This window comes from Culex pipiens, chromosome 3 (genome assembly GCF_016801865.2).
Source record: "Culex pipiens pallens isolate TS chromosome 3, TS_CPP_V2, whole genome shotgun sequence".
NCBI lineage: Eukaryota > Metazoa > Arthropoda > Insecta > Diptera > Culicidae > Culex > Culex pipiens.
This window is the reverse complement of record NC_068939.1, coordinates 30,509,043-30,535,398: the sequence shown is the minus strand read 5'-3', so window position 1 is coordinate 30,535,398 and position 26,356 is coordinate 30,509,043. Positions and strand designations below refer to the sequence as shown.

At 35.3% G+C, this 26,356-nt stretch overlaps 1 protein-coding gene across 2 annotated transcripts in view; it reads right to left on the bottom strand.

Annotated features, from left to right (window-relative positions):
- LOC120428812 (opsin, ultraviolet-sensitive) overlaps window positions 1-26,356 on the bottom strand; it is a 306,492-nt gene that overhangs the window by 39,361 nt on the left and 240,775 nt on the right. For both annotated transcript variants that reach the window (XM_052710758.1, XM_052710759.1), the window contains exon 4: window positions 19,873-20,061. In XM_052710758.1, coding sequence (XP_052566718.1) covers window positions 19,873-20,061 — 189 coding nt within the window. The remainder of the gene's footprint in view (window positions 1-19,872; window positions 20,062-26,356) is intronic.

Genomic DNA, 26,356 nt, shown 5'->3' with positions numbered 1-26,356 from the left:
GACACACCCCCAACGGTTGCAAGCGTACCGGTGATAACAAAGTTGTTTACCTTCCGCCCATCAACTCGTATCAAAACAAATCCCCCCCTGAAGTCACGTTGCCGACCGTGCTACATTACGCTGCAACGTGACACCACACTCAAGTGGACAACTCACCATACCATCCCACCGAAACATGTTCGAACACGATCGTTCACGCCACACACTGACGCAAGCCTGCTTGGATGTGGTGAAATACCACCCCAAAACACACAACCACCAGCCTGCTGCTGCGTGAAGTGGTTGTGGTTGGTGGAGCAGAAATGGGGCTGCATGACTCATATGCCGGCCGGTTTGTTTTGATCGTCGCTGATTTGCAAAAAAACATGTCCAGCGCGTCCGTATAAAAGGGCCGCGAATGCGACAACGCTGCATCAGAACGCAAACATGGCTTCAAGTAACAAGAAGAGCATGGCGACGACCTCGGCCCAAGTTGGCATAATTCCGGAGTTTTGTGGAGAGACCGACGACTGGACCGTCTACCGGGAGATTCTGGAGGAGTTCTTCAAGGCGAATGGAGTGCTGGACAGCAACAAGGTTTCGGTGTTGATCAGCGTAATTGGAGCGGACACCTACCGGGTTCTGCGGGACTTGTGTCATCCGGATTCGCCGAAGGACAAGACGTACGAGGAGCTTTGCGCGCTGCTTGGAAAGCAGTTCGTTCCGGAGATTGCGATTTTCCGAGAGCGAGCCAAGTTCTATCGAGCGGAACAAGGTCGCCGCGAGGATGTCAAGTCGTGGTATGCACGATTGAAGAAGTTGTCGGTGGACTGCAAGTTTGGCGAGCATTTGGAACCATTGCTGTTGGACAAATTTATTGTTGGATTGATTCCTGGACCTATTCAAGATCGCTTGTGCGAGGAGAACGAGAAGCTGACCTTGAAGGATGCCGTTGATTTGGCTGCTAACCGGGAATCTGCAATTCAAGATGAGGTAATTGCTGAAGATCTTGGCGAAATGAATCTCGAAGACCGCCGTCGCGGACGCAGGAAGCACGGGCATCGTTACCATCATGGACATCACGGATTCGGACCAGGGTTCCCGATGGGTTACGAGCACCACTTTGGACCCCGCGGTCACGGACCGCATCACTTTGGACCTCCAGCGCACGGCCCTCATGGTCATCATCACCACGGACCAATGGGACGTCGCGGACCACCCGGCCCGCCGGAGTTTTTCCGTGGTTTCGAACGGGGCATGGATCGTCACGGATGTCCCTTCAAACCGCGCGGACGTGAAATGAAGCGCTGGGCCAAGAAGTGGCGCAAACATGGTCGTAGATCGAGCAGCTCAAGCTCGTCCTCATCGTCATCTTCGTCGGAATCGAGCAGCTCGAGCAGTGATGAGGAGGAGGAGAACAAGAAACGCAAGTGCCGTAAGGAGGGCGGACACCGGAAGGGAGGTCATGACCATCACCATGGAGGAAAGTTTGGACACCACAAGCACGGAGGATCGAAAGGACGTCGTGGAGAGCACGGTGGCCATGGAAGACGTTGCGGAGGACGGAAGGAAGCTGAGGAGCCGATTGTAACGGAAAACACCGAACCGGAGCTGATCGAGTGAAGATGAAGAGATTTTCGAACTATTTAAACTGCATTTAACTTATTTAATCGTATGCTATCAACCAAAAAAAACTATAAAAGTGTGGAAAAGTGTTAAAAAATAATAAAATATTCAAAAATTCATTCAGAAGTCTTTTAAGTTATCCGAAAAAAAACTTTCAGTTTCGTTTACTTCTTCTTGCCGATAATGTCCACAAATTTGTCATCAGATCGAGAGGTTATCACCGTGTAGATAATGACGATGCAAATTTGCAATCATCTCCTTATTGAGTCGCCTTTCATCTAGCTTTTAACAGTATCGCAACGCTTCAGTACAACGTGAGTGACGCTTCACGCGTGATAGCCCATTGAGTGTCACCGCTTTGTGCGGTTGTAATCAAATACTCCAGCGCTAAGATTGGCAGCCAAACGCATCAGCTGTGATGTGTAACGAAAGTTGAACTCGATAAAAGAACTACGCTTCAATATTTGTTAATTCACACCTTCATTGATGGTGAAGCGAACGCAACGACTTTCAGATTTAAAATACCGTAAAACGGGGTGACTTTGATAGCCGGGGTGACTTTGATAGGTTTGCGATTTTTTCGCAAAATGAAGAGTACAATTAAAATACATAAGGAATGGTTTAGAAACATACTGACCGTGGTAGAGAAGTGTTCAAAGTACCTCAAGAAGAACTTTTCATAAATTTTTGAAAGGTTTATAAAGTTAGCTAACTATAGTTAAGAAAATGTTGATGGAAGTCATTATTTTAAACTTCTCAAAGTGTCATTCGTTTCATGGAGACGCCTTGTACTTGGTTTAACCTTTTGACGGATAACTCTGGACGGTTTCTCAAAGGATTACGTGGGTTTACCTTAGCAGAGTGTGTTGACGATCTTTGAAAGCTCTTGCTAGCAAAGTGTACAAATTTGTGCACCTTTATAATTGAGCAGCAAGTACTTAGTGTAAACTTTTGCAGAGGGGCGTCGAGAAGCCACCTACAGTTGGGAATCTGTTACGTATGGGTGTACTATTGGCATGGTCCTCTGATAGCAGATCTATTTGAACTGCGTAATGATACTGTCGTAATTACTGCTTCCGCAGAATGGAGTGTGCGAGTCTTAATTAACAAGGCGTATTGCAACTAGACATATCAGTGCATCCGGTGTACTCGATACTGTTGATAGCTTGAAAACAACGTCACACAATGATTTCAATTTGATTTTGCCGAAGTACAAACGTCATTGAAGACAATTAAAATCAGCAAATATCGCATGAATGTCCCATTTGTCTTTTCATAAAAGTTTAGTTCATGATGCCGATTATTTTAAAAATAACTTTCACACAACTAAATGTATTTTTTGGTAAATTCTGTTTTAAATGGTCTAATGGTACATTTCAATGTTTAAACTTAAAAGCATTGTCAGAAGCTAAGTTAAATTAAACATGGAAAATTTAACCATGGTTTCATCGTTTTATTGAAAAAAAATCTTATCATCAACACAAAACATTTACGTAGAATCTAGGTGTTAAAAGCTTTCATGGGCATCAAACGGTGCCAAAAACGGCTGATCCAACTACTCAGACTCTGGTTGGTAAACCACCCACAAATGAAATGGCGACGAAACCACATTGCTTTTGACTTCTGTAACGTAGATTCAGGGATTGCTACCGGTAGCGTGGTAGAGGAAAGGTAGAGGAAGGTAGAGTGGTTCAAATTTGAGTTTTTGGCTTCTGTGTTTTTTGATATGGGAATATATTTCAAAACTCTCTCTCTCTCTTAAGGTTGAATAAATATTGTTCCCTCGGTTAACGATGGGAAATTATCATGACCAAATTTTGAGACTATCTCTAACCGGTCCATCCAACAAAGAAACGTCGATTTTCAAATAGCGATATCGTGTTATAAACATAAAAAAATATTTTCCTCCAGATTTCTTTTGACGTCCGATAGGGCTACAATATCATTCCATTAGCTTTGACCAAAATTAGAACATTGTTCATTCCATTAATCAAAATCAACGCAGTAGAGCAATTCTCTACGAAATCGGTCTTTTTTCTTCAATTTTAATTTTTGTATTTTTTAATCCGACTGAAACTTTTTTGGTGCCTTCGGTATGCCCAAAGAAGCCATTTCGCATCATTAGTTTGTCCATATAATTTTCCATACAAATTTGGCAGCTGTCCATACAAAAATGATGTATGAAAATTCAAAAATCTGTATCTTTTGAAGGAATTTTTTGATCGATTTGGTGTCTTCGGCAAAGTTGTAGGTATGGATACAGACTACACTGAAAAAAAATGATACACTGTAAAAAAAAATTGGTGATTTTTTTATTTAACTTTTTATCACTAAAACTTGATTTGCAAAAAAATACTATTTTTAATTTTTTAATTTTTTGATATGTTTTAGAGGACATAAAATGCCAACTTTTCAGAAATTTCCAGGTTGTGCAAAAAATCTTTGACCGAGTTATGAATTTTTTAATCAATACTGATTTTTTCAAAAAATCCAAATATTGGTCGCAAAAATTTTTCAACTTCATTTTTCGATGTAAAATCAAATTTGCAATCAAAAAGTACTTTAGTGATATTTTGATAAAGTGCACCGTTTTCAAGTTAAATCCATATTTAGGTGACTTTTTTGAAAATAGTCGCAATTTTTCATTTTTTTGAAAATCTGAGTAAATTCTCTTTTATTTGCTTATTGGGACTTTGTTGATACGACCTTTAGTTGCTGAGATATTGCAATGCAAAAGGTTTAAAAACAAGAAAATTGATGTTTTCTAAGTCTCACCCAAACAGCCCACCATTTTTTATTGTCGATATCTCAGCAAGTAATGGTCCGATTTTCAATGTTAAAATATGAAACATTTGTGAAATTTTCCGATCTTTTCGAAAACAATATTTAAAAAAAAATTAAACCAAGAATAACATTTTAAAAGGGCGTAATATTGAATGTTTGGCCCTTTTGAAATGTTAGTCTTGATTTGAAAATTTTGAAAATATTGTTTTCGAAAAGATCGGACAAATGTTTCATATTTCAACATTGAAAATCGGACCATACTTGAAAAATGGTGGGTTGTTTGGGTGAGACTTAGAAAACATCAATTTTCCTGTTTTTAAACCTTTGCATTGCAATATCTCAGCAACTAAAGGTCGTATTAACAAAGTCCCAAGAAGCAAAATATAGAGAATTTTCTCAGCTTTTCAAAAATATTTTTTCCAAAAGTGTGCAAACATGTGCACTAATTTTAAAAAATGAAAAATTGCGACTATTTTCAAAAAAGTCACCTAAATATGGATTTAACTTGAAAACGGTGCACTTTATCAAAATATCACTAAAGTACTTTTTGATTGCAAATTTGATTTTACATCGAAAAATGAAGTTGAAAAATTTTTGCGACCAATATTTCGATTTTTTGAAAAAATCAGTATTGATTAAAAAATTCATAACTCGGTCAAAGATTTTTTGCACAACCTGAAAATTTCTGAAAAGTTGGCATTTTATGTCCTCTAAAACATATCAAAAAATAAAAAAAATTAAAAATAGTGTTTTTTTGCAAATCAAGTTTTAGTGATAAAAAGTTAAATAAAAAAATCACCAAATTTTTTTTACAGTGTATCATTTTTTTTCAGTGTAGTCTGTATCCATACCTACAACTTTGCCGAAGACACCAAATCGATCAAAAAATTCCTTCAAAAGATACAGATTTTTGAATTTTCATACATCATTTTTGTATGGACAGCTGCCAAATTTGTATGGAAAATTATATGGACAAACTAATGATGCAAAATGGCTTCTTTGGGCATACCGAAGGCACCAAAAATGTTTCAGTCGGATTAAAAAATACAAAAAAATCGAATGACCGAAATCCTAGAGAACTGCTCAGTATAAAAAAATCATGGTAATATTACACCTGGAATGAGTAATTTTACCTCTAAAAAAGTGTAAATTCATCAGTGTTTTGTCAATGTTTCAGCCCAAATTGAGGAGATATCGTGCCTTCCATTGCATTAGGGCACAAAACTTTTGTTAACAAGAGTGTATCCCTCTCACACCTTATGCAATCTGTCATTTGAGTGAAAGGGATACACTCTTGTTTTCAAAAGTTTTGTTCCCTTTTGAAATGTTAGGCTCCATATTACATCACAGATTTAACACCTGCCAATGTTTTTTACTCTGTATGTGTTTGGCAATCTTCAAAAACAATGTTATATAAATAGTTTGACTTTTGAAAGTGAAACGATGTTGAGTATAATAAGAAGTGACTTTCTCCAAAATTTCTGGATTTAGGGGAAATATATCCATTTTAATCACTCTAAGCCGTTCGACCAATTCTCATCACTTTTTCAGTTTTCCGCTATTAAATCAACATTTTCAGAAGTATCAACAATGGAGAGTTGCTTGCTCACTTTTATTTGAGCTATTTATTACTTTGGAACAGTCAAAAACACTTTATAAAAGCTGTAAATCATGATCAAGGCCTATAATAGAAATAGGCTGAAAAAGGGTATAGTTCCCCTAATTCCCATTCAAACGATGTTGATTCGAAAATGTTTTAAAATGTCATAGTGTTATATGGAAGAGGATTAAAAAAATATTTTTTGGAACCTTTGGGGTAATCAATTGGTTTTTAAATGAAATACTCAAAGTTTTAGCAGAGTTTTATGCTCGCAATCAATTGCTGTTATTTCATGACAAATTGTATAAAGAAACTTTTTCTATTCGGTCGCATTGAACTTTTCAGCTTGGATGTTGGGGTTATTTCAAAGACAGCTAGAAATCTGGTAAATTTGGTATCAGAAACATTTTTTGAGGTCAAATATTGGTGAATTATGTTATTAGGAGTCTTTTGAGACATATTCTTCAGAATTTTGATCGATATGAACATGAACCCAACGATTCTCAGTGACTTTTCTAAAGACAAAATCCTGTTGCTCTAGATCCCCCGACGAGATATTTCAGTAAGCCTCGCAAAATGTCGGGAAAGAGCCCTTCTTTTATGGTGCTTAATATTAGACTTGCCGATTTGATTGTCTTAATGTTATCGGAAAAAAACCGTGTTTTTCAATGCATTTCTACTTTCGACCCGCCCGTGTGGATCAATCGGACCGCACACTGGACTCCAATCCAGAGGTCGCCGGTTCGAATCCCGTGGCGGGCGCTCTAAAATTCTTTGTGTAAATATGGGTATTCGGCGCCGTCGCTCCGTGCCATACTTTCATACACTTAGGAGCCCAGGGCGGCGAAGTCCTTGTAGATTAAAAGGAAGACACTAGTGGTCAGGGGCGCCGACTCTGGGGGGGCACGGTACTTTTTGCCCCCCCTAAAATTTGGCTGGGGGGGCAGCCCATACATTGTGCCCCCCCAGAAATTTTGGAAGAAAAATATTTTTATTTCAAATATAAAAAAACACAGAAATAATTGAAAATAATATCTAAAACTTAAATGGAACATTGTTTGTACACACGGATAGAATTCTTGTAAGCGAATCCGTAAAATAGCTCAAAAACATTTGTTGTTTTTCGAAATCGCTGAAATTTTTTGAACAAAATTGTTTACAATTTTCTGGATTTAGATGCATTTTTTTCTAAATCGACAACGTTTTATCTATACCACAGTGCTCTCTAGGAAAATCAGTAAGCTTAGTTCAAGAGCACAGAGGCATCGGTGAATGATTTGATTTTTTTTTTGAGATTTCTATCTGTGCATGTTGTTTCAAAAACAAAACCAATGTACTTTTTCCATAGCACCTTATCTACAATCAAACTTACGCAAACTCTTGCGAAAACAATCATCAAGTTTTCAAACGCAACATTCTGCGATTTGCCATTGAAGATCAGGATTTAGCGAATGTAAACTGAAACACTTTTCAAAATGGTCATTTGTTGACTGCTTTACATTTACAAAAATGCTGATGAATTCTATATTTCTTTTTTGTAATTTTGGAAAGGATTTGAAAAAAAAATCAAATACATTTGTTAACCGTTCTATAGCAATTTTAGCAGAAAAATACAATTGTTTCAAAAAAGTAATTTTTTGAAAACTAGAGGACCGCTTTACTGAGAAACCGACAAATAAAAACATAATCTGAGACAATTCCACATAATAATCTTAAAACACAAGTGTATCGACTACTGCAATTCATGATCGATTTAAAAAAAATATAAAAAGGCTATAGAAATTTTAACGGTACCCTCAAAAATTATGCCAAAAAATCAGGGAGTAGAAAATAATACCGAAAAATTGAAAATTAAATTCTTAAATTCTTAAATTCTTAAATTCTTAAATTCTTAAATTCTTAAATTCTTAAATTCTTAAATTCTTAAATTCTTAAATTCTTAAATTCTTAAATTCTTAAATTCTTAAATTCTTAAATTCTTAAATTCTTAAATTCTTAAATTCTTAAATTCTTAAATTCTTAAATTCTTAAATTCTTAAATTCTTAAATTCTTAAATTCTTAAATTCTTAAATTCTTAAATTCTTAAATTCTTAAATTCTTAAATTCTTAAATTCTTAAATTCTTAAATTCTTAAATTCTTAAATTCTTAAATTCTTAAATTCTTAAATTCTTAAATTCTTAAATTCTTAAATTCTTAAATTCTTAAATTCTTAAATTCTTAAATTCTTAAATTCTTAAATTCTTAAATTCTTAAATTCTTAAATTCTTAAATTCTTAAATTCTTAAATTCTTAAATTCTTAAATTCTTAAATTCTTAAATTCTTAAATTCTTAAATTCTTAAATTCTTAAATTCTTAAATTCTTAAATTCTTAAATTCTTAAATTCTTAAATTCTTAAATTCTTAAATTCTTAAATTCTTAAATTCTTAAATTCTTAAATTCTTAAATTCTTAAATTCTTAAATTCTTAAATTCTTAAATTCTTAAATTCTTAAATTCTTAAATTCTTAAATTCTTAAATTCTTAAATTCTTAAATTCTTAAATTCTTAAATTCTTAAATTCTTAAATTCTTAAATTCTTAAATTCTTAAATTCTTAAATTCTTAAATTCTTAAATTCTTAAATTCTTAAATTCTTAAATTCTTAAATTCTTAAATTCTTAAATTCTTAAATTCTTAAATTCTTAAATTCTTAAATTCTTAAATTCTTAAATTCTTAAATTCTTAAATTCTTAAATTCTTAAATTCTTAAATTCTTAAATTCTTAAATTCTTAAATTCTTAAATTCTTAAATTCTTAAATTCTTAAATTCTTAAATTCTTAAATTCTTAAATTCTTAAATTCTTAAATTCTTAAATTCTTAAATTCTTAAATTCTTAAATTCTTAAATTCTTAAATTCTTTAATTTTCAAATTCTTAAAAAATTAATTGATGTATCATTATTTTGAAATTTTCGATTTTTTTAAACATTGATTTTTATTGTTATTTCTAAATTTCTGATTGTTTAAATTTCTGCTTTTCAAGCCATGAGTTTTTTTTAAACCTAAAAATTTTTTATACCACAGTTTAACCTCTTTTTATGCGATGCGTTACGTTTTTCTAATTTGTAAATTTCTCTGGAACTACGCAACATTTTTGCAATCTTTTAAAAGCAATTTGTAGGTTCAGATCTACAAAACGCTTTTTGAAGCTTTCAAAAATAAAGAGAGGTTTCTCTGTATTATTTCTTTTTAATTTTGGAATATTGAATTTGGTGTATCTGTTATTCTTTTTTCTAAATTACAGATTTGAAAAATGAATGTTTTTTTAAATGTGTATTTGTTTTCTTAAATTTCTGAAGTTCTAAATTTTTGCTTTTTACTTTTGTTTTTATTTTTAGAATATTTGTATTGTTGAATTTCTAAATATCTGATAATTTTTATTATTGACTGTTACTTCTAGAAAATAACTAAGAATATGCCAATGAGAAGAATTCGCCTTCCAAACATATGAAAAATTACCCCCAATTAACATTCTCAATCACGTTTTAATAAATTATACATTTCTAAAAAAAATGATTCTGGATGGAAAAAATCCGTATCACATCCTAATAAAATTATTAAAATTCGTGATACACAAGAAACATAAACATCTAATCGCCACTCTTACCTATCGATTTTGGAAAACAACCGTGCCCCCCCAACATTTTGGACTAGTCGGCGCCCCTGAGTGGTTGGTACTAGCAATGGTGGCCGACAGCTATAAAGTCAACTTCGTTTCTACTTTATAAGAGTTGTTTTTTGAAAATACTAATATTTTCACAAAATAACGTTAACTATTGGAAATTGGGCGAGCTTTCCGGTAGAAATATTTTCGAGACTGAAAAATCAAGTCTGTAATTTAGAAATTGCAAAAAATCATCAAAAAACCTATTTTTTCAACATTTTTATTTTTAAAACCGCTGTATCTTCACAAGGATTGGACATAGTGGTCAATATGGAGACATTAATGTAAAATTGTCTGGGGAATCGATTTCCACTATCGGTTTTTTGGTTTGTTCAAATATTACGTCCAGAGATTTTGGGGATTTCAGACCCCCCCCCCTCCCCCCTGTCACGCACTTTTCATATACCTTTAACATTGGCTGTCACAAAACCCAGACCCCCCCCCCCTCCCCCTATTCATGGACGTAATTTTTGATCGAACCCTTTGAAAATTTTGACGTTTAGACCACTTTTTAAAAAAAAAACAGTTTTGGTAAATGATTATGGTATTTTTTTAGGAGAGACATACCATCCTGCATTTTTCGTGAGTCTTTTTGTAACATTTTAGGCTATTTCCTCAAAAATTTTGAACGGAAAAAAATCGTGACGTCACCTTCAAATTTGAAAACTCTCATAGAATTGGCGTGTATTTTTCTTTCAGTGTATTTTTTTCAGAAAGCCCGTCCAATTTCCTACAAGTTTGTCTTTGACCACTTTTTGATACGAAGCAACGGCTTTGAGTTACAATAATTTTTAAATTACAAAATACAAAAATATTTAAATTACTTACGCCCTTCTCAAATGTCATTTTCGAGTACAATTGGCTCCATATACACAAAAATGGCTTATATAGGCCTAAGATAACATGTCTAAAATGTTTCATTGAAATCGGAAAGGGTCGGGTACAAAAGTACCAGAAAAATTCCTGATTTGAGCTGGAATTGCTCTATACAAGGATACCATTATTATTTAAATTGTAAAAAAATGCTCAGAGGCATAGTCTGGTGCACTACAAAAATAACTACATTTTCACATAATATAGTGGAAATGTTAGTAAGAAACACAGCCAAAATTGACCCCAGAAAAAATGTCATTTTTAAAACATTAAATTTTAAATTTTAATAGTTCTTCTTTCCAATACTTTTAATAGATCAAAAATTAGTTGAAAATGGATTTTTGGCGAATTTTTTAGATCGAAGCCCATCTAGAGGCGGGGTTGGGTTGTAAAGGGTAAAAGGCCTGACGAAAGCGTTCAATCGCATGTTTGGCTTGGCTTGATTGAATGCGAAAACAAAGCGTCGATTTCCCGTGAGCAAAAAACTTCAACACTGCACCCCAAGCTGCCCTATTGCTGGCCGAATGCTGCAGAGAAGCATCACTCATGTAATCAACGCTAAAATTATGCAGTAAATTGCACCGGGAATGGTTTGCATTTTGCAGTTTAATACATCGTTGCTTCGGCCAGTGCGTTGGTTAGGGTATACTTCAAACCACTTTGGCTTTTGTGTGTAATTTGAATTCCTGGGGATTTTGTGCCCACAAATCTGTCAGTCAGTTTGTTTTTATTGCTAGATTTCCTGTGAGTTGGTGAGTTTGGCTTGTGAATGCTCCTGGATAATTTAGGATGATTAAAATTTTGGTGAAATGTGATTTTTTTAGTGAGATCAGAAAAATCCAACTAGGTAAACTTCAATTGTTTGTTTCCTGGGAATTAATCATTTCGACATTCCAAGGATCGGTACCATTTTACTTTGTGTCTTTCATGTTCCCGAGACATGTTTGTTTTTTGGTAATGGTGTAGGACAGTAGGGAAAATATGCCATCTTCATGTCACAGCTGATAACTCTCGGAACGAATGCTCCAGCTTCGATTGTTTGACTTACGAGCGCTTTGTTGTTCGTTTGGATGCTGAACATCTAACAAAAAAAGGCTAGACGTCTCCGTTTTGTAATCACAGGTCCGAATCGAAAGATGTATCAACTCTTAAAATTTCTCTTTTGAAATTCATCCATAGCTAGCGAAATTAACGATAAACACCAAAAATGTAATAGTATTTATTTGCGTTCACTATTCACTTCTTCAAATTTTAAGCTGAATTTCAATAAAATACTTATTTTTATATTTTCAAAATTTTCAACATTTTAAACTTGAACTATGACACAAAATTATGATAAAAGTACCCTGAAAATGAGTTTCATGTCAATATTTCGTAGAAAAAAAATCCAAAAAATTATTAAGTATGCATTTTAAATACGATTGAATGCTTTTCAGCAGTTTCAAAATATATTTGTTTAATACAGAATGAATTGTTAAAACTTTTTTTTGGTCCTTCCTAAAGAACATCCTCCTGCTCGGGAGATACGTGTCGTAGCTGCAAATATGCCACTTGAATTGAGCAATTTATATGTATATATATTGATTTCCCGGGCATGTTATCCCAATCGGTGCAGATAAAGCACTCCCCGTCGATACGCTTTCGAATTGTTTGCCAAGAAAAGTTGCACTGTTTGCTGCGAAGCAACAATTTATCGGGAAACTTTGTGCTTTATTAACCCGATGGAGGACGGCGGGGGATATTTCTGTGAAAGATTGACTGTGATGTGAAGAAGAAAAAAAGTAAATAGAAATATTACTGCTTAGAAAATACCCACAGTCGTAGAATTCGTAGGGTTGCTTTCAATTTCTGGGAACAACGTTTGGATTTTATTCTTAAATATTAGTACACTCTTTCGAAATGATTGAATCTGTATACACATATCACCAACAAGTAAAAAAAAAAACTCAATAGAATTTCCTGTTATTTATACAATGTATGTATGTCATGTTCCTAAAAATAGAATAAAACTTCGGATAATCTGAGCCTGGGCGTAACATTTTGGAGAAACTCGAGAAAATGGTAAAGATCTTCAATCCCTAACAATCCCTAACTAACAAAACAAAAAATGCCCTCTAAAGAACCATCATTTGATTTCCATTTTCTATTTCGTTCCTTCAGCAATGCTCCAACCAAACTAGGTTTGTTGCTGCTCACAAAGAGCGCCAACAAAAAGACGTCACTAGTGTCAAATGTTTTTTGCTTCCTCGCGAATTTTCCCAATCTTTCCGTCTCCTCAGCTCCTTTTGCCACCAAACCAACATTGACATAAAGAAAAAACTTTTTCATCCCATACTCTGTGTGTTTGTGTGGAAGAAAAGCATTCAAGAAAATGATGATGATGTTAACCACAAACTTGGCAAACAAGCTCGCCTGTGGGACGAACTGAAGATTCTTGCTGAATAGTTTTGCCAACGGGATGAGATAGAAGGCAGAAAAATAGTGATGACCGCAGAGCAGTTGAGCGCTGTGTCTAATTTTGTCCAATCAGCAAACGTTCGATTGATTGTGGAGATGGAATGATAAGTCGGTTTAGGTTAAAAATAAATAATGATGGCATTTATGTGGTATTTATCAACATTTGTAAGGAGTTTCGAATGGATTGAGAAATTGTCCAACCTACGGCAAAATCATTTTATCCGGCCCGTGACGGCTTTTGAAAACTGTCCAAAAACTGGCCCTTATTGCCGGTCATGAAATATTGAATAAATTAGTTGTCTCTAAATTTAGAAAAATAAGCGTGAAATCATAACAAACATTTCTTTTTTTATTTCTTAGCAATCAAATATTGCTTAATTTAACATTCTGTTTGGGCTTTGATTAGCTTTTTTTTAATATAAATTATATTGTTTCTAATTTAATGTTTTTTTTTACTTTTCACATTTCTTTTAAAACATATTTTTTGTAATTGGGTCCTAAAATTAAGCTTAGATTGCTGACACTATTGTTCACAACTATAAAGTTTATTTTTCTGACCAAATTGACGCTTTGTTCGACCACATAGAGTTTACAATGGATTTTTAAATCAATTTTGAAAAATTAACTTCGCGGCCCTTCTTGACAGAAAAGGTCCTACTTGACAGCTCGTTCCAAGGGGACCATAGTTGATCCATCGAAAAAATGTTGCCGTGTCATTTTTTTGCATAAAAATGAAAAAAGTGATAAGAAATGGTTTTGAATCGTGTTTTTTTATCGTTGTGCATAAAAATTGACATAGGGCTTTTAAATAAAATTAATAGTTTTTTTGAAAATATATTGAAATTTGTCATGTAAATATTTGAATTTATGTTTAAATAACATATGAAAATTAAGACGCAGTACCTCATGATATTAAAATTATAATTTTTAATTGTATCATCTGGAGTTAAATTTTAGAAATCAATTAAATAAACGATTTGTTCAAGATTTTATTCTATCTTTCTTTCTCAAAAACAAAATATGTGTATCTTAGCTGCAATATTGTTTTATGAATTGGTTTTAATTGATTCATATTTTTAGCCAGTATTTATTCTTACCTGGCTTGAATTGTAATCAGCCCTTACATCCCTAATGTACATGTTAAAATGTTAGAATAAGTAAGATATAAGGTCGAAAGCCACAAGAACAAATTGACAAAAGGTTGAAACTCAAAAAATGAAAAAAAATGTCCTAGTTTAAAAACAATTAAATATGGTTTCAAAAAATTTGATTATTTTTTTCTGTAACATTCTTGTGACTTAATAAATTAGCATTTATTCAAAAACTTTTCTTTAAAAAAAATATTTCAGGTAAGCACATTCTTAACATTTTAATTCTTTCATGATACTGTATTTTAAATAGTTTTAAGAGCTTTTTTAAACTAATAAATCCCTCCGTCAGTCAAATACGTGTACTTTGTAACGACACTTGTAAGAAATCAAAGGGTAAAGAACCGCTTTGATGGAATGGGTAAATATAAAAAAATAATAATTCAATCATTAACAAAAATTCATCTAATATTAAGCAAATATTATTTTTTCTTTCCATGATGTATTTTTTTCTGGTCCCCTAAAACATATCAATAAGCAAAAAAATAGTTTGAAATTTGTTTGAAGGATTTTTCATCTTGTAATTTTGTTAACTGAATTGTTCCAATTTTTAACTACAACAATAATAATATTGGAACCTCTACATTATCAGTAGGGCTAGTGATTTTTCGCGATTTCGTGGAAGCCGCGAAATCCGTGAAATTTGGTCTTGGCCGTGAAATTCGGCGTATACCGTGAAATGCCGCGACATTTATATTTTTATTAAATATACTGCTGTCGAGCAATCCTGACCGCACCAACACTAATGCAAATCGTAATTTTTATTAAATTTCTCTGGCACATCCTTGCCCAGTCACAGCGTTTTGGCAGAATTCTAGCAGAGCTGAATATTCTATCGGAATTGTAGCAGAAATGTTCCTCCATTGAAGCAGGATTCTGACAGAACCAGCTCTGCTAGATTATTTCGTGACTGGGTAATTGGCGATTGTTACACTGATAATCAGCATTAGACATTTAGTCAATTAACTTTTACACACTTGTATGGGATTTTCAGTTCAACTATGATTACACAATAGTGTGTTACCATACTTGAGCTGATAAATTCCATACAAATGTGTAAAAATTAACTGAACAATGTGTAATGTTGATTCTCAGTGTAACGAGCGCACCCAGAATTTTGACAGCTGCTTACGGAAGTGGTGTTTTTTTCCAAGTTGCGCGTCGCGAGCCATTTTAGCAGGTAACAAAATGAAAACAGCAGTAAAAATTACGTGTGTCGAGCGAGCTAAACAGTACCCAAAAGGAACACTACATGCGGACGAAGGCCAATTATTTTGTACGTCTTGCAACGTAACATTGGACCATACCAGAAAGGCCACCATCGACAAACACCTAAAATCGCAAACCTACATCGGAAAGGTCCAAAAGCAGCCAAAGGATGTAACGCATTCCGTGCAAAAACAAACAACGGTGGTGAGCGCATTCCACAAAGCCACAGCATCTCGTGATGCGCGAAACGTTTCGCAATTTGAACTCGTGGAAGCTTTCGCATCTGCAAACATTCCGCTGTACAAGCTTGATCATCCGAAGCTCCGAGACTACCTGTCAAGGAATGTCAAAAACCTTGGAGTGCTTCCACAGTCCACGACCCTCCGATCCCAAGTACTGCCTAAGGTTTTCGATGTCGCACAGCAGGAACTGCGAGAACGTGTTGCAGCAGCTTCTTCGATCGTGATTGCCGCTGATGAAGCCTCGGACCAGCAGGATAGGTTTATCTTGCACATTGTTTTTATCCTGCCCGTCACTTCCGGACAACAAGACAAGATGGAGGCAGTCACTGCGGATCTGGTTTTTCTGGATAAGGTGAACGCTACAACCGTTTCGAGAGCTATCATTCAGACGTTGACCAAGTTTGACGTCGATTTTGACAAGGTTGTCGTCGTGCTGACGGACAACGCAACTTACATGACCAAGGCCGTGACCAGCTTGAAAGTGCTCCTGCCAAATTGCATTCACCTCACATGCAACGCTCACATTCTGAGTCTGGTGGGTGAAACATTTCGTCGGAACTTCCCTGCTGTGGATAGAATGATTGCTTGCTTTAAGTCTATCTTTGTGCACTGCTCTTCGCGCAAGCTTCGATACAGGGAATTCATTGGCCGAGAGTGCGGCTCTGAAGTGCCCTTGCCTCCAGTGCCAGTCGTGACTCGTTGGAACAGCTGGTTCAGAGCTGTCGCGCACCATGCGAAATACGTCGAGCATTATAAGAAGTTCATTGAAGCCGAGCTACTTGTTTCCGCCCCAACCAGTGCTCTTCTAGAACTGAACGATCTGTTTAAAACGGATTCGGTTCGGGTCGATGTCGTCTTTATCATGATGAACTCGGCCAAATTGATGGACCTGCTGACCTGGTTCGAGAACCGTCAAGTAACAATCCATTTGGCTTACAACAAGGTGGTTGACCTGATGGCCGGTAAGATACAGATTTTGTTTTAGTTTATAAATTGAAAATTAATTTTATTTTTTTAATGTAGAGTTCGGTTCCAAAGGAGAGAAGGAGAAAAACAAGATCTACAAGAAGGCGTTTCAAGATGCAGCTGCCAAGCTGAACCAATACTACACCGAAACATCAGCTAGATTCACGCAGCCAGGCCTCAGCTTCATGAAAGCTGTCAGAGGATTCGATCCGGCTCAAGCAAAAATCCTTTCTTTGGACGGGCTGAGCGACGGTATTCCGGAATGCGCTGAAAAGTTTCCGGAAATTGAAGGAGAGCTAGCAGCGTACAAACAGTGCGCTCTCGAGATCGAAGATGGAGTCAAACCAGCTGCCTTCTGGTTCAGCCAGAAAGACCGTTTTCCTAATCTGTCCCGAATTGCTATCCGGTATTTATCTGTCCCAGGAAATTCGGTAGATGCGGAGCGAAGCGTCAGTGCATTCAACACGGTAGACACGGTAAACCGGCAGAGCTTTGAAGAAAACAATTTGGCATCACACGCTATTCTTGTTACAAACTCGAAGATCTAAGCGTAAGCAGCCAGAAAAAGCAAGCAAATAAAATGAATTGTTAAAACTAAGAGTTGTTTGCCGTATTTAGTTATTTTAGTATTGAAAAAAAACACTTAATTGCATTTTCTTTCCTTAGTTTTGAAAAGCCGTGAAATCGCCGCGAAATTTGGATGTTTTCTGAAATGTACACCGCGTAATTTCTTTTTTTTTGTCGTGAAAAATCACTAGCCCTATATCAGGTAAAACTATCAAGCTAAACCATCCAGTAGCTTTTGAGATATTGGCATTTATTCAACGAGGTTTACCAAATTTGATGAATACGACAAGTTCTGAAAAAAAAGTTTTTCAACGAGTTGTACACAATTTTTTTTTTTGCAATTCCGTCGTGAAACTTCTTACTTTTCCTGTCATTCTTGAACGACGAAATAGCCTTCTTTTCTGAACCAAAATAACAGAATCGAATAGCAACACTTTTCAAAATTAATGCTGTAAATTTCTACTTTTCAGCACTGAAAAGGGTGCTGAAAAGTTGAACTTTTCAGCACATGTTTCGAAAAGTAATACTTTTCAACATTTTTTTGATTCAGGCGATTTATTGACAAAATATATAAACATTAGGGTGCCCAGAATATGGGACTTTTTTTTCAAAAGCTCTCTCCACAAGCTGATTATTGTTCCTTGACTCTGGGTCAAATATGAGCAAATTCGGCCATCATTTACCCATTGATACTCGGAGGTAAAGTTTGTATGGAAAAATAAAAAAAAATGTATTGAAAACCCAAGTTTCTTACGGTTTGGTCTCTATGGTGCGCTACTTTCATCCAAATATTCTCAAAAGTGAGATTCTTATTTGTAGAACATACCAAAGCTGTTAAACTCGATCCTGAAAAATTATTAGCGATTTAAAATAGTAGTTTATGCAACAAGTTGCAAAAAGAGGATTTTTTCAGCACGAGTCGTACATTTATCCAACGAGGTTCACCGAGTTGGATAAATACGACGAGTGTTGAAAAAATCAAGTTTTGCAACGAGTTCCATACAACATTTTTTGCAATTTCAAAAAACACCCATTGAGTGAAATTTTAAGTCGAATTTTCATGTATTTTGTCAATAAATCGTTTAAATCAAAAAAATGTTGAAAAGTGTTACTTTTCGAAACAAATGCTGAAAAGTTCAACTTTTCAGCACCGATTTCAGTGCTGAAAAATAGAACTTTTCAGCATTTATTTTGAAAAGTGTTGCTATTCGATTCTGTTATTTTTGGTACAAAAAAGTAGGCTATTTCGTCGTCCAAGAATGACAGGAAAAGTAAGTAGTTTCACGACGGAATTGCAAAAAAGTCATTTTTTTCACCAAATTTAGGCTCGGGTATCAATGGGTTAATCTAATCCAATTTCGCTCAAAATTTACACAGATGCTTACAATAACCCAAAAAACCATTTTCTGCTTGTGGAACAGAAGGTAATTTTTTCTGGGCACCCTAAAGAACATTTAACTTATATTTTCACTCAATGGGTGTTTTTCTGAAATACAAAAAAAAGTTGTATGGAACACGTTGCAAAACTTGATTTTTTCGGCACTCGTCGTATTTATCCAACGAGGTTTACCGAGACTCGTGCTGAAAAAAATCCTCTTTTTGCAACTTGTTGCATAAACTACAATTTTGCAGTTCCAGAAACACCCTTTGAATTTGTTTTTTTTTCAGCTAAACGTTTGTCTAAGTCGAACTTTTCAGCTCTCAAATGGATGCTGAAAAGTTCTTGTCAGTACTGTTATTATTGGCAATGAAAAGTAGGCCGTTTCGTCATTCGAGAATGAAAGGAAAAGTTAACAGTTTCACAACGGAAATGCAAAATTACTATTTGAACAATTTTGACTGAATTAATGCATCCTTTTCGTTTTTAAACTATTTTTGTTTTTTTTTAAACTTTTCGGTATGGACTAACACTGTGTCCATTGAGAAAGTTTTAGCATCTGCAAATTATCCAACATTCCATTTCTCTATCGAAGAAAAAGGATGAGCGTGGAAATTGTGCAATGTTACCCCACCCACTGACTTTAGACGATGGCGATGAAATGCGGAAAAGCTCATTTCGCCTTGTTTGTGCATCGTTTCTGCAGAAAATGTGGAAAATGGTTCCGTTTATTGGCAGTGTAAACTTTATTGGTGAAAGTTTTGGACACAGTTAAAAATGTTGGACCTTAAATCATACTTTTAAACTTGATTGGTCATTACATTTGAAGTGCAATATCTAATCATAGTTTTAAACTTTTGTGTTATTTTAATTGTTACACTCTGTAAACCAAGTTTATTTGTGCACCTTATCACAGAACTTCAACGTGAACAAACATGTGAAAAACTTTATCCTTCATGTTTCAGAGTATAGAGAGCAGTCCATCAGCAGCAGTCCTTCTTAGAATGTCCTTTCTAAGCTTGCCAAATCAGTTTACCTGGAAACCCCAAGTCAACCCGGCTCTCTGGTTGCCCCATTGCCCGTCAAGTGGCATTACGGCTAATGACCATCGACGAAAGCTGGCCCCATAATATGAGGGTCGTGTTTCTGGTAAGGTAATCAACAGCTGGTTCCAGCCCTCTCATCGGCATCGCATTAATTAGTCGGTTTCCGCAGGATGATCTCGGGCCCGGCATCGTAGAAAAAGCTCGTTTCGCATTCCAGAACACCGCAGTGCCGTTGAATTGAAGGAGGATTTTTGTTCAAAAGCCCACAAGTAGAAGAGATAGGTCATACTTACTTGAAAAACATAAAGATGACCAGCACATTGCCAAACAGGCCCCACACCATCATCAGGAAGTAGACGAAGCCCAGCGCGTAGTGGGCCACCGGCGACGGGGGCTCGAACTGCAGCCAGAAGGGGTTTATCCGGTCCCGGAAGGTGTCCTCCACCGGCGGGCCGTCGTAGCCGGACAGGGAAATGTACTTGCTGGCGGGGTCGCGCGTTCAGGTGTGAATGTGGAATGAAAAAGAAAGAAGGAAATTAACTTTTTCAGCAATTTTCCGGTTGGATTATTCTATTTTTTTTTTCTTTCTCCTAAATGGCAGAGCAAACTGAAAAGTTGACCTTTATCTTTTCGTTGGATAAGCTATGAGGTAGATCAGTGTTTCTCAACCTTTATTAAACCATTCCTCCCTTGGCTGAGTTCCGTGAACTTCATAATGTTCTAAATAAAATCGAATCAACGCAAAAACCTTACAAATATATTTTGTCAAACGCTACCCAGTTTTAAAAGAGTTAAAATTTAATTAAATTTTCATAGAATTACCTATACCTAACAGAAACGAAAAACAAATCTGACAAAAAGATAATAAAAAAATGTCATAATCGAAACATTCAATAAACTCGAGAAAGTAATTATTTATTTTTTTTAAGATCTGCTAATTTTGAAAGAATTTGAATCAAGCTTAGATTAATTTTTAAAAAAATTAAATATTGCTCATTGTTTTTTTTATTTTGTGAAAATTCACAGAAATTCATTCACAAAAAACCCATTTTCAAAAACTGCTCCTGTCTAAGAGAACGCAAAAACTTACAAAAATAATCTCAAAAAAGACTGCAAACAAAACTCGAAAATGTATATTTCTAAAAAACACATTTTTAAAATTTATGGATTTATTCTGCACAATTCCACGGATTTTTTTTTATTAACGTTTTTTGAATTTTAGTTTTGGTCAGAAATATTTTCAAACACCTGCAAAGATTTAACCTAAGGAAGCAAAAATAGTTGTTGTATCTTTTCAAAGAAATTTAATATATTAAACAAGCCTTACCCGACAAACTTCGTTCTGCCTTTTTTCAATTGTTGATGTGTTAAGCTTTTTGCTTATTCAGCCTCCTGTGATCAAAATATGATTTTACGTATCTTTCTCCATACAATTTGCCGATGATCCGGAATCGGTTCCAGAGTGGCCAAAGTTGAAACTTTTTGGCGTAAGAACCTTCCTTGAACTCATACGAACCCAACGCAACAAAGAGCACTTCGATCCGACGCTCCGTATTGAACTGATTCGCGTTCAAACAAAACCGTCGAAATTTTTTATATATATAGAAGATAATATGAGCTTTGAAAGTTAAAAAAAAGAACCTTCAAAATTTTTATTTTTTACAAAAACGAATTAGATTTCTATTGCATTGTTATTCCCCCCCAAGAATGACCAAATTCCTCCCCACAGGGGAACTCCTCACCGGTTGAGAAACACTGAGGTAGATGGATGCAGGGATTGGCAGATTAAAATTTAAACGAAAGGCATTTCAACAAAAAGGATAAAAGCATTCTGAAGAACTTTTTTCAAAAGGTCATGAAAACATGAGTTCAATCGAACACATCTGGACATTAATTAAAATAGGTCCTATAAACAAATGTAAACATTGAGTGTATCCCGCTTACTCTGATGGACATTGACATTAGGTGTGAGGCAGCTTTAACCAACTTGGTCATTTCTTGGTCGATTTCATGATTAAAACAAATATTTGCGATTAAAATCAAAAAATCGAATCAAATTATTCGCTCTACAGCCTTGCCTTGGCGTTCTCTTCGAACTGACGACCTTTGTATTGTTAATCCACCTCCCTACCAGCGACTCCACCGATAAAGGACCCAGGGAGACGACTCCTACACCTGGACTGAGCTAACGACCTAACTTCTAGGTTAGACCGGGGCCAATATTTACTTCCCCGTCCGACGGAAGGCGTGATCAGACAAATCTTGTCTCAAAAAATGCCACCGGAATTGTCTGGAATCAAACCCAGGCCGATAGGGTGAAGCTTAGCCCTACGCCACGGGTCCCGGCGGTAACTTGCTATTAACTTTGCGTAAGGTTGGCAATTTTTTATTAGATTGTCTCTTTGAGGAAGCGCACCATTTTTAAACTTTTTTTTTTCAATTTTCAAACGCGGGAATTTTCCTAAAATTAAGGAATGTACTTATGCTAAATTTGCTGACCTTTCCGAAAAATAACTTTTAAAAGTAAACGATTGAATTGAGAAACAAAATACTCAAACCTTTGCAAAATTGTAATTAATCTTAATGGGGTAATTCTCTACCAACTCACACGAAATCGGGAAAAGTTGCCCCGACCCCTCTTCGATTTGCGTGAAACTTTGTCCTAAGGGGAACTTTTGTCCCTGATCTCGAATCCGAGGTCCGGTTTTTGATACCTCGTGACGGAGGGGCGGTACGACCCCTTCAATTTTTGAACATGCAATGTGATTCTAAATAAATAAGTATGTTATATATTTTTTTTATTGATTGTTTTATATGACATGACATCAAAAATCCTCTTTCAAAATGTCTAAAAAAATCAAACGACAACAAATTAAATGAAATCCATTCAATGAGCAATTCTCTACCAAACCCGGAAATGGATTTTATTTGTATTTTTTGATATTTTCTCAAACTTTGTGGGGGCCTTCCCTATGACCAAATAAGCTATTTTGTGTCATTGGTTCACCCATACAAGTCTCCATACAATTTTGGCAGCTGTCCATACAAAAATGGTACGTAAATATTCAAACAGTTGTAATTTTGGAGTGAATTATCTGATCAATTTGGTGTCTTCGGCAAAGTTGTAGGCATTGTTAAGGACTTTTGAGAAAAAAATAGGTACACGGAAAAAAAATTTGAAGATTTTTTTATAAACTTTTTTTTTACAAAAACTCAATTTCCCAAAAGGGACCATTTACAAACCACGTGGACACTTTTTTGGAAATCTCAAACCCCCCCCCCCCCATCGTGAACAATTTCCATACAAATGAAATCTTTTTTGTATGGAGCGTGGACAATCGCCAAACCCCCCCTCCCCCCCCCTAACTTGTCCACGTGGTTTATGGATGGTCCCAAATACGTATTTTTTATTTTCGAGATTTTTTGATATGTTTTAGGGGACAAAAACCCGCAACTTTTGAGCCATAGAGCAACATGGCCGCCGAGTTATGATTTTTTGAAAAAATAGTGATTTTTGGAATAAATCGAAATTTCATGCAAAAACAAATTTGACGTAATTTTTAAATGTAAAATTGAATTTCCAATCGAAAAGTACTTTACAGATTTTTTGATAAAGGGCTCTGTTTTCAAGATATAGCCACCGAAAGTTTGATTTTAGCTAAATATTTGCAGTTTTTCTATTTTTAAAAATAGTGACCATGAGTGACCATTTCTAAAAATAATTTTTTTGAAAAGTTCAGTAAATTTTCTATAAAATTGTTTAAGAGACATAAAAGATTGGACCTCCGGTTGCTGAGATACAGCCACTTTAAGGAAAAGAAACACGAAAATTGTTTTTTTTTTAAGTTTCACCTAAACAACCCTCCATTTTCTAATGTCGATATCTCAGCAACTAATGGTCCGATTTTCAATGTTAAAACATGAAACATTCGTGAAATTTTCCGATCTTTTCGAAAAAAATATTTTGAAAAAAATTTAATCAAGACTAGCATTTTAAATGGGCGTAATATTCAATGTTTGGCCCTTTTAAAATGTTAGTCTTGATTTAAAAATTTACAGAATCGAAATCGATGTTTAAACATTTTTCAAACATTTTGGCTTCAGAGCTGTCTTAATCTGTTATAATTGTCCTGATTTTCCACAAATCCCGGTGCTTGAGGAAAAACGATCAAATGTGTCGTTTTTTCAATTGAAAATCAATAATATGCGTAGAAACAAAACCCAGTTTTTTGGGGAATATCTAAAATAGTATAGAAAATATTTAAACCGCTAGACATTTTGAAGATTTATAAACTTTTTTTTTACATAATTATTCAAATAATGGTGGTACATGCCTGATAAAACTTAAATGTTATAAAATTCTTATAAATACTAAGTTTTAGACTGTTCATCATTTTTTAACAACTAAATCTGAATTTTCGGATTAAAGCTTGTAGTATTTTTTCAATTCAGGGAAATCCGGTACAAAATATAAAAAAATCATATTTGAAATCCAGGGAATTTTGTACCGGAAATTCCCGGGATGGACGCACCAGTGACTTTCATTGAAAGCTCTTCAAGAATGTTGATCTCATAATAAAACATAAATAACAAATAGTGCAGAGAGGCAGTGAGCGACTTCCTTAGTATTGCAATCATTTTTAAATATGAGGAATGACTGTACTATCTCAACAAATCTTATGCATCTACGAATACGTAACTATTCTAAGTTGTCATCCGATGCAAGCAAGCTCCATATGATAACGTTCACCCTGCATATGACAGGTGTGTTTTTGCCAAAACACCACAGAATTGGTTAAGGGTATTCAACTTTCTAATGACTTTTTGTGCCAGTAGCAGAATATCGTATGTCCTGGGTCCTTCTTAGAAAACATACATGTTTTTGCCCTTTTTTTGGGTTGCTGCCCGGTTGAGGCAAACATCCGATTATGGTTTGAGCTCGTTATTCGACTTACAGGTGCACATATTTGATAAATGTTTTATTTAAGAGCACAACATTCAATCAAACAGCTGACATGACTGTCGACCGTTTTCCAAGGGATAATCCCTGTAAGGTGATGGCAATGTTGTACCTGAACTTTACGTTGATGATCGTCTTAGTATTTTTTCCAACATTTGCGATGGTTTTTTTTTTAAATCTTATTTTCTATGTTCATTTCATATGCAGCTGCCAGATAGCATTTGTTTTGAAAATAAGATGATTAATGAGAAAAATCATTTAAACAAGTTTGGCTCATTTGATCATTAGGAACAGATGTAACGGATTCCGGTTTTACCACTAAATGTACTTATGATTTAAAGGGCACTTCAAATCCAGCATCCAGGAAAAAAGGGTTCATCATGAAACACAATTGGTCCTTACTTTGGCACGAGCACAGCCGTTCAGGGCTTAACAATTTGCATTCAATTAAATAGAAGTTCAATGTGGAATTCAGCGAATCCCGTAGCCATGATTAATGTGACAATCGAATTTCACGTTACGGGGTTTGCGTAACAACGAAAGCGGGTTTCAATTTCGTGGAACGGTGTGGGTTGCGAAATTCGATTGCATGAAATGGCATTTTTATCTGCGTTCAATTCAATGAGCATGTCCTTCTGGCTGGAAATTGACTGAAATCCGTGTGAAGTTGTTCTTAAGCTGGAAAACAAAAGCATCCATTAGTCAATTGTGTTTTTCTTCTGATAATTTGTTTTAAAGCGTGTTGAAACAAGCAACAACTTTAATGTTGAAATCTAGAATACAGAAACGTTGTAAATAGGTGAGCATAGGATGTTTCTTCTGCATTTAAATTATATGAGCCTTAGAAGTTGTTTTGAGTTGCATGTGTTTATTTCTTGATAGTTTATTTTAAGTAAATCATATAGAACTGTCCAAGAATTCGCTAGGAATATTTTTTTCCCAATTTAGAATGCATTAAGCCAAACGATTTCATTGAAGTTCGTACATAATTCATCACAATTTTTTTCTGGAAATCCAAGCCATCATTTTCCATTTCCTTTTCAGTAGTCAATATCAGATGTTGCAATTCTCGGGATAATATTGTGTACATATTTGTCTCGGTGATCCTGCCTGCACGGTAGCTTTTAACCATCGATTGCTGTTTATGACACCAGAGTTTCCGGTTCTTCACTTTGACTATTTGGATTCAGTCACCGTGAACCCATTGTGGACATTTCTGTGGTCAGGCTTTATGTTTAGAATTTCATGTGGCGTTTCAGTTGAACAAATATAAAGCAAAAGAAACTTTTTCAGCGCACCGTCCAACTCTATTTTCATCCAGTATTGTTCAAATTACATGCTCAAATGCACCACACGACCCTCCCCACGAGAAGGAAAATGTTTCTTGTTTTAAGTTTGAATTTCTTTCCCGTTTGGGACTGTGGATTTGTTTGTTTTTGTGTTTCTTCCTGCCAGCACAGAATAAGCAAACACTTTCCGAATTGAGTTACAGCAGCTGTCCTGGAGGCCACTTTGCGGCGTTACTTTTCCCCGAGTTTGGGATGATATTTGCTCCGATTGAGAAGAAAAAGAAACACCGAGAAACATGTACCTGGGAAAACTTACACATCGTCGCCGTCGTGCTAACTTGTCGCACTTGCATTTTGGGATCCCCAAAACTCGATTTCAATCCTGAGATATTCAATTAAAACCGAAAAATCTCCCTGCATTGTTGTCACTCTACATATAAAAGAAGTTTCCATCATGTCGTGCAATCTTGTCACTCCCTGAAAATTGATGTTAGTGCGAAAACTGGCCAAAGGGATTTCAGGTCCGTA